The sequence below is a fragment of the Hipposideros armiger genome, unplaced genomic scaffold, assembly GCF_001890085.2.
Source record: "Hipposideros armiger isolate ML-2016 unplaced genomic scaffold, ASM189008v1 scaffold_646, whole genome shotgun sequence".
In the NCBI taxonomy this organism is placed as follows: Eukaryota; Metazoa; Chordata; class Mammalia; order Chiroptera; family Hipposideridae; genus Hipposideros; species Hipposideros armiger.
This window is the reverse complement of record NW_017731996.1, coordinates 664,827-678,842: the sequence shown is the minus strand read 5'-3', so window position 1 is coordinate 678,842 and position 14,016 is coordinate 664,827. Positions and strand designations below refer to the sequence as shown.

Here is a 14,016-nt window from a genome sequence, read left to right as displayed (position 1 = left end):
TGTTGAACCATTCTTGGATTTTAGGAATAAATTGCACTTGGTCATGGTGTATAATCCTTTCAATATTCTGCAGAATTTGGTTTGCTAGTATTTTCTTGAGGATTTATTGAAAGTTTTTAAGTAGGAGAATAACTGGTAGAGATATGGGAATGGGATCAAGGGCTACAGATTGGAAATGGAAGACTAATTAGGAGGCTCTTGCCTCATGGGCAAGTTTTCCTAACCTAAACTAATTCTTTCCAGAATTAACCTCATCTCAGTAGAAGGTACACCCTTTACCCAGTTGCTTAGGACAAGTACCTTTGAGTCATCTTTGATTCATCTCTTTATTTTACACTTCACATTCAAACCAACAGCAAATTCTATAGAATTGACCTTCGCAATATTATGTATTCCAAATTTAGTCATTTTTCACACACCTGTCTTCTTTTTGCTTTAGTCTGAAGCTACCAGCATCTCTCACCTGGACTATTTCCAACTTACACCTCTTCCTGTCTCCCGCAGTCTATTCTTTGTTCAGCAGCTAGCATTGTTCTTTTAAAATGTGTCATACCATGTTACTTCCTGCTCATAGCCCTTCAGTGGCTTCTCAACTTAGAATAAAATTCTAAGCTTTTCTATCTATGTATCTATCTATCTATGTATCTATCTATCTATCTATCTATCATCTGTCTACGTACCTACCTACCTGTTGTCTCTTTCCTCTAACTAGAATATAAGTTACATAAGGGAGGGACTTCATTGATCATATTTATGACAGAGGATATATGAAGATATCAGGAGGATTTGAGGATGATCAATGATAGGAGGCTATCAGTGAGAATATTTGATGCAACAGTATCCTAAAGGAGGTAGGATAGACTTACTAATAGCATAGGTAGCGGAGTGTGTGATTTTCCTTTTCTTCTTATTACCCTGACAATCTAGCAGTATAATTCAAAGCCTTTTGTGGTACTTCTATGTATATAAAGATAATTTTGTTACATGTTAATCTTGTATCTTTTTTCATTAAGTATGTTGCTGTTAATATTTTGGATGAATCCTAAAAAAAAAATAGTCCTGAAAATTTAGACACTCATCTAATAAGATTTAGATTATAATTAAGATTGCAGAAATGGCCATAGAAAGTTATGAAAATGAGGTTCTCTTACCTCCAGTGTTTGATTATTCTGTACCTTATGTAAACTTTACTTATATTATGGCTAAATATGGTACAGTGAAAAAAATAAAGAATAGACCAAAGTCATTGTTTAACTTTATTGGGGGAAGTTGAGAGAGAACAGACTTTTTTTTTTTTTTTTTAAGATTTTCATTGGGGAATTGGGGGGATGGGAACAGCGCTGGGGAACCGGGAGAAGGGGAACAGACAAGTTGCTGTCATTTTTGTTCTTCAATCTAGTTGTGGAGGACTTTGCTTCACTGGCCCAAATTGGCACCATCATTGCGCTCTTCCCGGGCAAGGCAGATCAGTCGCCGGCTTCTGGACGGCCACTCACTGCGGCTGCTGGCCGCTCACGGTAGCTCATGGCAACCCACCGCCACAGGGGCTGCAGACGGCGACTCACGGCAGCCCAGCTCCAGGTTGAGCTGTTGTTCAGCATCTTAGCTGTGGAGGGCAGTGTCACTGGCCCTCATATGTGGGATCCGAACCGGGGCCCTCTGGTACCCCAAGCCAGCTCCTAACCATCGTGCCACTCGGCTGGCCCAGAACAGACTATTTTTGATTATTAGGTTTGTTGGGAGCTCCATGTCTCAAAATTTAAGAGATTGTTTCTTGACTGAAATGTGGTAATAGAAAATGCCTTTGTTATAATAATAAATAAAAGCAACAGTATGGTCTCAGTTATGTTAAGAAATGAGGGAAATACTAAGATGTGAGATTGTGGTGATTTTCTTCTTTGTATTTTCTTATATTTCATGTAGTTTTTACAGTTAGCACGTATTCTTTTAAGTCAGAAAAGTAAGTTAATTTTAAAAAGTCATTGTGCATATATAATATAGTTCCTGTTTAGCTTCTTGGTTTAAAATGGCTTTCAAACTTTTAGCAGAATAGAGGTTTTTTAAAATATTTTTCCTAGTGTTGGATGAAATAACAGAGAAATCAATTGCAAATCATAGGCAGTATTTCAGAGTAATGTAGTGTCTAGGATGTTTTCCTGTTCCATTTAATCTCATACTGTATATGGGATCTGAGACAGCTCAAGACCCTCAGCTGCACCTAAGACAACCTTTCTTTGCTGCAACAAAATTATCAGCTAAGTGTTACGCTTATGGTATCTTGGCTTTGATGTAGTATTTCAGAATTCATGCAGACAGTCAAGTAGAAGAAGTTTTATTTTTTAATGTTTAATATCAGCCTCTCCCACAGTGACTCTCGTTGTTCAATTTCTGCTTCACAGACGCAGGGATCTCTGCCTCTTGTTCACGTCCATATTCTAGGTATCTTAAACCTGGCACATAAAAGCTGAATATTTGTTGAGTTAATATTTCTTTTTTTCCCTAAATTTAAGGACATTAAAATAGAAATCTTTTTTTATGTTGTTGTTGTTAAATGTTACACTGACAGGAAAAACAGGAAGAAAGTGAGCTTCGTTCTCTGCCACCTCCTTCCCTTGCCCACTTGGCTGCTTTAAGTGTTGCAGTGGTTCAATTAGCAAAAGAACAAGGAATAACAGATGATGATCTCAGAGTCCGTCAGGAAATTGTGGAGGAAATGTCAAAGGTTATAACAACATTTTTACCAGGTACAAATAGATTTTATGCTTAATTTTTAAAATCACACCTCTTCCTCGTGCTTCTTTTTGAACTTAGGGTAGATTTCTTAATGTTTTCCTTTTCCTTTTTTTTTTTTTCCTCCATTTTAAAAGTAGATGAATTTAATTGTTTTATAAATGACTTTGTTGGGGGGGAATATTTTAGAAAAGCAAAATGGAGATTTATGGCACAACATAATAAGATTTATTCCTTACAACCAAAGAGATTTTGGACAGTTGATAAATTATAGTTTTTTTGTTTGTTTTTGGTTTTTTTCAGCTGAACCATCCTGCCACCTGTTGGCAACTCAGTGGCAACTCAGCTCGGGCCAGGCATCGAACCGCTGTTACTCAGAGCTCACACTCTTGACCGAGCTCTTAACCAATTGAGCCACTCAGCCGGCCTTCTAGTTTTCATAAAGAGCTATTTTGAGATTTATAAGAATATAAAATTGAAATTTAAAAATGGAAAGCATTTTCATTTCTCTTTATTATTCCTGAAATGTGATTTTTCTATCTAAAATATATTGAATACTAATTTAAGTTATATATATAATTAATTCATTGTTATTATAAGAGTAGAAATGACAATGTTTTTATTTTAATCACTTGAATGATTTTCAGACATTTTGTGAACTTGGAAAGTAAACTTCTATATAAACAACTGAGTATAAACTTAAACTTTCTAAAAAACTAAACCTGCCTGATCAAGCCCAATCATGTTAGTTTTCAACTTGTCCTTTAGTGAGATCCTTTAAAAATTTGCATTGTAATTTTTGAAATGTCATATTTGATAGTCTGAGAAAGATGTAGGTTGCATGTTATTATTTTTATTTGTTCTACAAACTCTTGAAAGCCACAGAGTATTTTCAGTTTTAGGTTAGCAATATTCACAGTTTTAGGTTTGCAATATCAATTGAATTGGCTGCACTTTGTATGTTTAAAGAGCATTGCGTTGAATATCTATACATAACTAAAAATAAATAGTTTGTGCCAGTAGCTATAGCTGGTTAGTACATTCTTTACTGTTACATAGTAAATGTTAAACATATGTCTAGCCACTCCTAAATGAACTATTACTAAAATTTTGTTTAAACACTGAACTATTATGAGTAATTTCTCTCTATCTTCTCTCCCATAACTGAAAAATATTTTTATTATTTTGTAGGTCAGTCAGAAAGGATGCCATTCTACTAGAATTGGAAGACATAGAATTGAAATACATGCAATTTTCCTACCACTGTTTTTTAAGTTTTCATATCTGCATGCTATTTCATGCTTTGGTTTTTTTTCCTTTTTTTCCAGAGTGTTCACTTAGGTTGTATGGCTCGTCTCTGACCAAGTTTGCTCTGAAAAGTAGTGATGTTAACATAGATATAAAATTTCCTCCCAAGGTAAGTTGTTAGAGAGGAACTTTTCCTGTGTGGTTCTTAACTAGTACTTGGTATTTTTTATTGATTATCTTTTTAGTAGAGGTGTAGGGGACTGTAAAACTCTGGCTTGTAGAAGTTACCATTATGATTAAACAGTGCTTTTGGAAATTACTAGTAGGTGTCAACATAGGTGGAATAAAAGAAATAAGGGACAGAAAAAAAAGGAAACAGGAAGACAGTCATTAAAAAAAGAAAAAATGCTTATATTTGAGCATGTAGAACAGTTACTGCTTATGGTAAGTAGTATAGAAAGTGGAAAAAACTTTGAAATCGTACATTGGTGTTCAAACCTTATCTGCAGTGAGCAAGTTACTTGACCTTTCTGAGCCTCAGCTTCCTAATTTCCAAAACAGGGATAATAAATTTTATATTAAATAAGATTATATATACCATATGTTTTTGTATAATGCCTGGTACTGTAATGCCTGGTGCATTGTGGATACTTTTAATAAGTAGTAGCTAGTTCCATTTTCAAAAGTACCAAAAGCACTGCTAACATTGCTTATTTATTGATATATCAAACATGTAAAATAATCAATTGACATTTTATTTGTTTTTAATTTTTTGAATAAGTTTATGCTTAAGGTTTGATTTGGGTGAAAATTTGATGTTTTAATTTCTAGTCTGATACAGTCATTTACTTGTAATTAATGTATGATTATTAAATACTTTAAAATAACTGCAAAATGCATACTAAATTAAACATTTGATAAGCTTCTTATTTAAAATAGTATTTTATTCTAAGCCTTTTGGTCATGCTGGCAGTGATCAGTAGCCCTTAAATTTTTTATTGCAACAACTTCTCTTTAACAGTCATTTGGTAAACTAATTTTTTTCATTTGTTTTGCTGTAAAATTCCAGAATCTTTTCTTACTCTAAAAACTCATTAATTCGAGGAGTGTTGTTTGAATAATAGCATTACATGATTTATTAGATTCTACTTCCATGAACAAGATTTGTTAACATAAAAGTAAAACACTATTCTGTTTTCAGTAGAGAGGATGATTTTATTTAAACGTTTAAAGAAATTGAATTCTCCCTAAAGTTCTGCAACTTGAACTTTGAAATTAGTATATTGATTTAATTTGAAATTTTTTTAGATGAATCATCCAGATCTTCTGATAAAAGTACTTGGGATTTTAAAAAAAAGTGGTAAGTTTCTTTTTAAATTTGTCTTTCTAAAGAAAATTTTTTAAAGGTACATGTGTTGTGTTGTTTATATATGGCTAACCAAGTTAAACTAAAACGCCTAGCATATTTGAGTCTTATTACATAAGGACATTTATATATGTATTTGTTTAGATGTACAAGAAAACTTATGTGTTGATTAGATCAAAAGTATTATATTTAAAGTTGATACGTAAAATCTACTGCCTTTTGGGTAATTTAGAAATGTTAACTTAGAGTATTATGAACATTTCTTGTGTAAAAGAGCATTTCTTGTGTAAAAGAAAAGCTATAATCATTGGGAAGTCTTTGGTGAGGGGAGATTTAGAGAGAGATGTTGGGGAAAATGTATGCATTCATTGAGTAAATATATTTTATCAACCTAATTTAATCATTTATATTGCATCAAACAAATCATACTTAGTAAGCTTTTCATATGTGCGTCATCTGTCTGGATTTCTTTTGATGTAAAAAGGACATTCACATAAGTAAAAATATTTTTAAAATAAAACTTGTAAAAATTACAATTGTTCCAAATCAGGCCTTGGGACATGTAGTGCAATCTGGAATATTATTTTCTTGGTTTTTATTTACTGCTTTTCTTGTTATGAATTAAATGCTCTTAAGAGCTCAGGATCTGGAGCCAGACTCAGGTTTTATTTTTGCTACTTACTGGTTGTATGTTCTTTGATAAATTATTTAATGTTCATTCTTCAGTTTTCTCATTGGTAAAATGGCAATAATGCAGGTATCTTTTTGATGAGAAGGTTGTGAGGATGAAATGGGTTAAGCTGTAGCTTAGAAAAGTGCCTGGTATACAGTAACTTATTAAATTTATGTTGCTGGGATTATTATTACTATTGTCATTTAAAATTTTATGAATCAGAAGTACCTGACAACTGAGAAAGACAAATACAATGTGATCTCACTTATATGTGGAAGCTAAAGAACAAAGTAAATGAACAAACAAAATAGAAACAGACTCATAGATACAGAGAACAAACTGATGGTTGCCAGAGGGGCGGGGGGTTGGGGAGATGAGTGAAAAAGGTGAAGGGATTAAGAAATACAAATTGATAGTTACAAAATAGTTACAGGGGCAAGTACAGCATGGAGAATATAGTCAGTATTGCAACAACTATATATAGCGTTAGGTGAGTACTAGACTAACCCCAGGAATCACTGCATAAATTATATAAATGTCTAACCACTATACTGTACACCTGAAACTAATATAAAATAATATTGAATGTCAACTGTAACTGAAAAAAGTAAATAATTAAATAAAAGTACCTGGCAAAAATATTTACAATTTGGCTTAGAAAAGATAGCTTAGCCTTACCTTCTCATTGGCTCTAATATCAGTTCTAAACTTCCTTTCTGTCTCTATTTGCCCCAGTAGCTCTCCATTATTTAATAGCGTCTTCTTGGTCATTTTCCTGGGAAATTATTTTTAAGGGATTAATTTGTTCCAGTTTATCTTGTAAAGGGATATTAATATTGTGTTCTTTCTTAATAAACACTTGTCTCTAATTGCATAAAAATTTTAAAGCATATTACAGATAAGAGGTAGACACAGAGCTTTTAGACTCGCTGGAGATATCAGCCTAGCAAAAATATTTTAAATGTGTCTTTTCCACTAAAATACATGAGTCAGTCATCTTAAGTGACATAACAGGTTTGCAAAATTGCCAATTACAAAATTGATTATTCTCTTTTTTATGCCCTCATTGTACTCTTTAAAGACCTCTATCCTGTCATCTATAGGATTTGTTGGTTTATATATTTGTTTTCCAAACCCCTAATTGAGCTCTTTTGTCTTATTCATTGTCGTATCTACCATGCATAATGCAACTCCTGATATACAAGGTGGAGAGTTAAGTTTACAAACTTCCCACCATACACTTAACGGTGGAAAGTTTTTTGGATAAAGTAACAATTCTAATAAGTACTACTAAGAGATTTTCTTTAAATTTCAAATGAAATAATGTTAATCTATCTGTTTTTATTTGGATTAGACATTTATGGCATAGGGCCTACCTTGGGGATATAGAGATAGACTTCAGAGTGGAAATATGTTTCACCCTGTTAGTCCTTGCATAGAACCTTTAATTGGGCAGACTCTTCATATGTTTACAGGAATTGGGGCCAGCAGAGTTAATCTTTTACTTGCATGGATATTTAAAAGAACTAAATGGTTAAAACAATGTAGGTTTTCATTTTGTGATTCTGTGGAAATAGCCCTCAGAAGTAGGTGGTGTCCTCCGTTTGCTGTACCTATGAAGGTTTAACTTTGACTAGATTATATACTTACTTGGATATATTCAAACTTTTAGGGATGGTAAAACCTCTTTTCTTTTGGTGATTATAATTTTCAGACAGTATTTGGGACTATACCTGTGGTTTGTGATATACAGCAAATAATACTGAGAGGTAAGAAGAGATTCTGTTGGGTTGATGTTCTTAACGAAAAGAGTGGATTATCTCACGAAGGAATGAGAGTGATTTTTATAAGGAAACTTAACATTTACCATAAAGTAAACATTTTAGAGATGTTGACATTAGCTTACTTGTTTTATTTTTTTTCCTTGTTAGTGTTATATGTAGATGTGGAATCTGATTTTCATGCTAAAGTTCCTGTTGTGGTGTGCAAAGATCGGAAAAGGTTGGTAACAATGAAGTATTTTTAAAACTAATGATATGCAGTGAACATCTCCAAGAGAGAAAATTTTTGTTTTAGATTTCTCCTTGGATTAATATGACTAAGCTAGTTTCTATTTATTAAAATAGCAGGCTTACTAAAAACATATGAACAAGAAATAGAACTACCAGACAGTTAAAAATAAAACACTCTGAAGCAGAACTTTTTTTTTTCGAGTTTATTCACCCAACAGTAATTGAACATTTACTACATGTTAGTCACCACTTTGCTGTAGGGCTACAGGTATAAATAAGAAATAGCCTCTTCTCCAGGAGCTTGCAGTCTATCAGAATCTAGTTTTTAGTTCACTGAAATTGAATGAGTCATTGAAGACTAATCTTGCCTTTCTAGTCAGATGTTTATAGGACTGAGAGAGCAAAGTACTTTTGAAAAAGGAAACTAAAATAATCCTATTTGAGATCAATATGGGAGACATGAAAACAATACAGAAATAATAAAGTTTTCTGTTATTAACCTGTATATTTTATATATTAAGATTATTATATTTTCTTATTCAAAGCTAGAAGGATCTATAGAGATCTTCCTTATTTTTTAAATTAGAAAATTGATAACTGGAGGACAAATAGTGATTTGTCCAAATTCACACCATGTAGGGTAAAATCAGAATTGGACTGGAGGTATTCTGACTTTTAGTGTTTTTTCCATCACATTGTGTCAGATTGCCTCTGTGTGGCAACCTCAGATAAATTCTTCTCTCTGCTACCAAAATATCTCTCCTATAGTTTTGTTACCCCATTTAAGGTAGCTTCTATTTTCACTTATATTTAAGTATTACTTGTGGGTTAATACATAAATCCTTTCTAATCTCTAATCTAAGAATAGCATATCAATAAAATCATGAAAACTTGGATAGGAAAAAAGAGGGTCAAGAAGTATAGCTAATCAGTTCAGAATTCTATTTTTTTGGTTTTATCCTGTGCAAAGCAAAAATAATGAACTAAGAACGTATGTTGCCCTATTTGACATTGACAAGATCAATGTCTTTTCACTCATATAAGTCAAATTTTGGTGAATCATAATGCTGCTTTTGTAATTAATATCTCATGAACTTAAATACTAAATGATTTGAAATTTATTAAGAAGCACAAATGAACATTTAAAATATCTTTAATTTATGGAACTCTAGCAATGGAACTGGTGCATAGTTTTCAGTTAGCTCTAAGTTTATTAAAACATTTGTTTTTATTATGGCTTCCTAGCTATTAAAATATCGCGATTGGAAAGGATAGCCACAGAATTTGAAGTATTCTGGTTTTTAAGGTATTAATACAGTGAAATTCATTTCTTATTCACAGTGGTTTACTTTGTAGAGTGAGTGCAGGAAATGATATGGCATGCCTCACTACTGATTTACTTGCTGCTCTTGGCAAAATGGAACCTGTCTTTATTCCCTTGGTGTTAGCCTTTCGCTATTGGGCTAAGGTGAGTGGAACAGAAGAAAAAAGTACCTAATCTTTAAGGTAACTCAGGCTTTCTCCTGCAGTTAACCTGTAACATAAGTCATAATATGTGGGGACAAAATTGTTATGGATATCTGTAGTAAGGTTAGAGTGGATCTGAAGCCAATTAGAGAGATTTGGGATAAGTTTTATAGGCAGGACTTGCAGAGGTATTGGATATAAGAGTTGAGGGGAAGTGAGTAATTGATGACAACTCCTAAATTTTTGGAAAATACAGATACCAAGTTTTTGGATAGGATGATGATTTCTTTAAAATGATATCTGTAGTATTGCCTTAAATTAATTTTCAAATGTACAATAATTTTAATTGGAATCATTAAGAGTTTTTAAAAAATTGATAAAATGGTCTTAAAGTTAGTATGTGAGAATAAATGTTTGAGAATAGTCAAAGGAACTCAGAAAGAGAAGACTAGCCTACTTTGCCACTATAAAACTGATTTAATCAAGTGTATACCATCAGCATAGGAATAGACAAACAGATTCTATGGGACAGAATAGAAAGCCCAGAAGTACATAAAAGATTATTAACATGAGGCAGAAGTAGAAGCAAGAGAAGAAAATAACATTTTAAAAAGGTGTCCGCAGTAAAAGTACTGTGTATGATATGATTCCATTTAACTAAAATGTAAGTCTTTATATGCAATAAAAAATGAATGGAAAGATAGTCAGCAATATGTTAATAGGTATTTCAGGGTGGTGAGATTTCAGGTCATTCCTTACATTTTATACATATATACATACATACATAAATAGGGTGCCAAAAAATGTATATACATTTTAAGAAAGGAAAACTGTATTAAAATTATAATAATATATACCGATAACAAAAGATGAATACAAGTCACGTTTGACCTCCGCAATTACAAGAGGTGCTCAAAGTGGTTACCATCAACATCCAGACACTTCTGATTACGGCGAACTACTGCTTGAGTAATGTTGACCACAGTGTCCACTTAATATACATGTTTTTAGCACCCCTGGTATATACACAGGCACACACACTTACATAATCATATATTTATACTTTTTACAATGATTATGGTAGGGGGACCCCCCTCCCCAGTCATATACACTCTAAACCTTACTACAAATATCCTTACTTCTTTTATTGTGAGGGGAACAAAAAAAAATTAAAGAAAGGTAAATGGTGGTACTTTTCCCCCTTCATTTTGCAGTTGTGCTATATTGACTCCCAAACTGATGGTGGAATTCCTTCTTACTGTTTTGCTTTAATGGTGATGTTTTTTCTACAACAAAGAAAACCCCCTCTTCTTCCTTGTTTACTTGGAAGTTGGGTAAGCATGAGTTTGTGATATATATATCTATATAGTTTGTTCTTACATGCTCTTACAGAGAGCTCTGTTCAAACAATTTAAGCTGAAATTCCAGTTTGTCTGTTTGTCCATCTTTTTATTTTTTTAAATAATTTTTACACTACCAATTTGAAATGCCTTTTTATGTAGATTGAAGGCTTTGACCCAAAAAGAATGGATGACTTTCAGCTGAAGGGCATAGTAGAAGAAAAGTTTGTGAAGTGGGAATATAATGCAAGTAGTGGAACTGAAAAAAACTCAATTGCTGAGGAAAACAAAGCTAAGGCAGACCAACCAAAAGATGATACCAAGAAGAGAGAAACAGACAACCAAAGTAATGCCATGAAGGAAAAGCATGGCAAAGTAAGCTTTTTTTGTTTTTTGTTTTTGGCTTTTCTATCTGTAGAATTTGTAATGCCTTTGATTGAAGCTATTTTAAAAGTAGATTGACTGACCTTGAGTAAGCCTCTTGGCTTCATTTTCCTCATCTGTAAAGTGAGGGGTTGATCTGGTTTAGTTTTTCAGTACCAAGATTCCCTAATGAATTTATAACTCATTTTGGAAGACTTCTGTTGTTTGAATCATGTCAAAGTAATTCTTTGTATCTTTTTTATTTAGATAAGAAAAATTTCCTTCAGGAGTTGGGTTGTGACCAAAACTTTTAGCATATGAGAATTATGTTGCCAGACTGGTGGAGAAAGAAAGGCCCAGTGGGTGCCTTGCTTATTTAATCATTCAGCATTCGTTTATTAAGGACCTCTTAAGAGCCAGGCATTACCTTGAGTGCTAGAGAACCAAAGTTGAATATGCATGGATTGTGTCCTCCAGTAGCATGTAGTCTACTTTTGAAGTAGGTAGACATATTATACTACAGAAATGTGAACATTACTGAAATCATTGCTCATGTAGTTCCCTGAATATATGTTCCCAGTTCATTCAACTCCTATTTTCCTAGACTACTTACTGTCCTCTCTTCAAACCACTAATACTATCAGCTAATGATCTTGCTTACTACTTCACTGAGAAAACTGAGGCAATCAAAAGAGAATTTCTATGCACTCCCCCCACCATCTATCACAGTCTTCACGCACATATTCGAATATGCCTTGCTGCCTGCTTTTACAATAGAAAGGAACTTCCCATGTTGTTATCTAAAGTCTTTTTCTCCACTTGTGTATTTAGTCCCATCCCTTTTTGTCTATCTGGAACATTGTTCAAGCAGTTCTTCTCTTTCCCTCCCAAGTTACCAATTTCTTTACTGAATCAAACATGTTTTTATCTCCCATTTTAAAGAAGAACCTCAGCAACCACTTCCCTTCCAACTATTCTTTTGCTCCTTTTGCAGTAAAACTATTTGAAAGAATTATCTATATTCACTATTTTCAATTTTTTTGTTTCCTCTTAACTCATTCTAATCAGGCTTCAACCCCCATCAGTATGCCAAAACTTGTATTATTATATCAATATCCTCCACATTGCTAAATCTAATGGCCATTTCTCAATTTTTATCTTTTTTGACTTATCAGCAACATTTGCCAATTGATTATTTCCTTCTCTGAAAAATTCCTTAACGTTACATTCAGGGTATTATACCCATGGCTGATTATTCCTTCTCAGTTTCCTTTGCTGGTTCAACCTTTCTAGTCTCTTAATGTTGGAGTGCTCCAAGGTGTGACCCCGCTTTTCTTTATCTACACTCCTTTGGTGATCTTATCCAATCCCATGAATTTTAAGTACCATCTGTATGATTATGATTCCCCAATTAAATCTTCAGCCAAATCTCTCTCCTGAATGCTATGATTTTTTTCTCCAGCTGCTTATATATAACATCTCTACATAGATGTGTAATAGATGTCTTAAACTTAACGAATGTAAAACTCAACTCCTGGTCTTCTCCTTGCTCCACATGCAGTTTTCTCATCTCAGTTGATGGTACTATATCCTTTTAGTTGCTCAGTCAGAAACATTGGGGTCATCCTTTACTTTTTTCTTTCATACCTCATACCAAGTCTGTCGGAATTTTGTCATCCCTACTTCATTTATATCCAGAATTTGACCACCTCTCACCACCCCCACTGTTACCATGCTGGTTCTAGCCACCGTCATCTCTGGCCTGGATTTCTGTTGTACCATAGCGTCATAATAAGTTTCTTGCATCTACCTTTGCCCCTTATAGTCTATTCTCAACACAACAATCAGAATGGTTCTTCCAAAACTTAAGTCAGATTATGCCCTTTCCCCTCCCCACACTCAAAACGCTTCAGTTGCTCATTTAAATGTAGAATTTAATGTAGTTCTTACTGACTAGGTCTTTGTTTTTCTCTTCTTCCCCTTTCTCTACCATACTAGGTTTCTTAGTTTTCTTTTTAAAGCTAGTCACACTCCTACTTTAGTATGTTTGCTATTTCTATTCCTAGAAGAACACTTTTCCCTCTTCTTCAAATCATACCTTCTCATCAAGTCTTTTCCTGACCACTCTATTTAACATTGAAACTATCTCCTGCTCCCATACTCCCATCTCCTTTACTAAACCAAATGAACTTTTTCTTATTTCCACAGAAGTTTTCTTCTAACTTACTATTAATTTACTTATTAAGTTTATTGTTTATTTTTTTCTTCCCTGGAAAGTAAGCTCCACCAAGGCAGGGATCTTTGTTTGTTTTTATTATTTTTTATTTTTTATCCAATGTATCTATCCCAAGTGATTGGCACATAGTAGGCACTCTGTTAATAGTTACAGAATTGAATGAGTGAATGACTGTTTCATGCCTTTATGTTCCCAAGTGGTCACTTTTAGCCAGTCTTTATCTCGTAGCTTATTCCTTTAGAATTCAGGTATTAACTCTTCTGTTATATTCCCCCCACTCCACCACATTAGAGGCCCATTTTAGCATGTAGCCTTTACTGTAATTGCTAAATTGTCTCTTCCTCTCTTAATAGTCCATGAAGTAGGATCTTCCCTTATTTGGGTGGCATTATGTTATAGTGATTAGCAACATGGAAGCAGTAGCCAGGTGCTCTGAGTTAAATTTTTGTCCTATATTATCTCCTTCATAGAGTATTTAGAATTAGTAGTTATTACATGCTCAGCATTTAGAAGAATGAATGGTGAGCATTATGTGTAAATGTGAGCTATCATTTTTTTATATCCCAGCACAATGCCAGGGA

General features: G+C 33.5%; 1 protein-coding gene across 1 annotated transcript in view; it reads left to right on the top strand.

The window, feature by feature from the left end:
- Positions 1 to 14,016, top strand: part of TUT4 (terminal uridylyl transferase 4) — a 117,767-nt gene that overhangs the window by 60,888 nt on the left and 42,863 nt on the right. Inside the window, exons 5-11 of the mRNA XM_019625931.1 lie at positions 2,567 to 2,744; positions 4,059 to 4,147; positions 5,287 to 5,338; positions 7,949 to 8,018; positions 9,371 to 9,497; positions 10,711 to 10,830; positions 10,999 to 11,211. Of these exons, the coding sequence (XP_019481476.1) occupies positions 2,567 to 2,744; positions 4,059 to 4,147; positions 5,287 to 5,338; positions 7,949 to 8,018; positions 9,371 to 9,497; positions 10,711 to 10,830; positions 10,999 to 11,211 (849 nt within the window). The remainder of the gene's footprint in view (positions 1 to 2,566; positions 2,745 to 4,058; positions 4,148 to 5,286; positions 5,339 to 7,948; positions 8,019 to 9,370; positions 9,498 to 10,710; positions 10,831 to 10,998; positions 11,212 to 14,016) is intronic.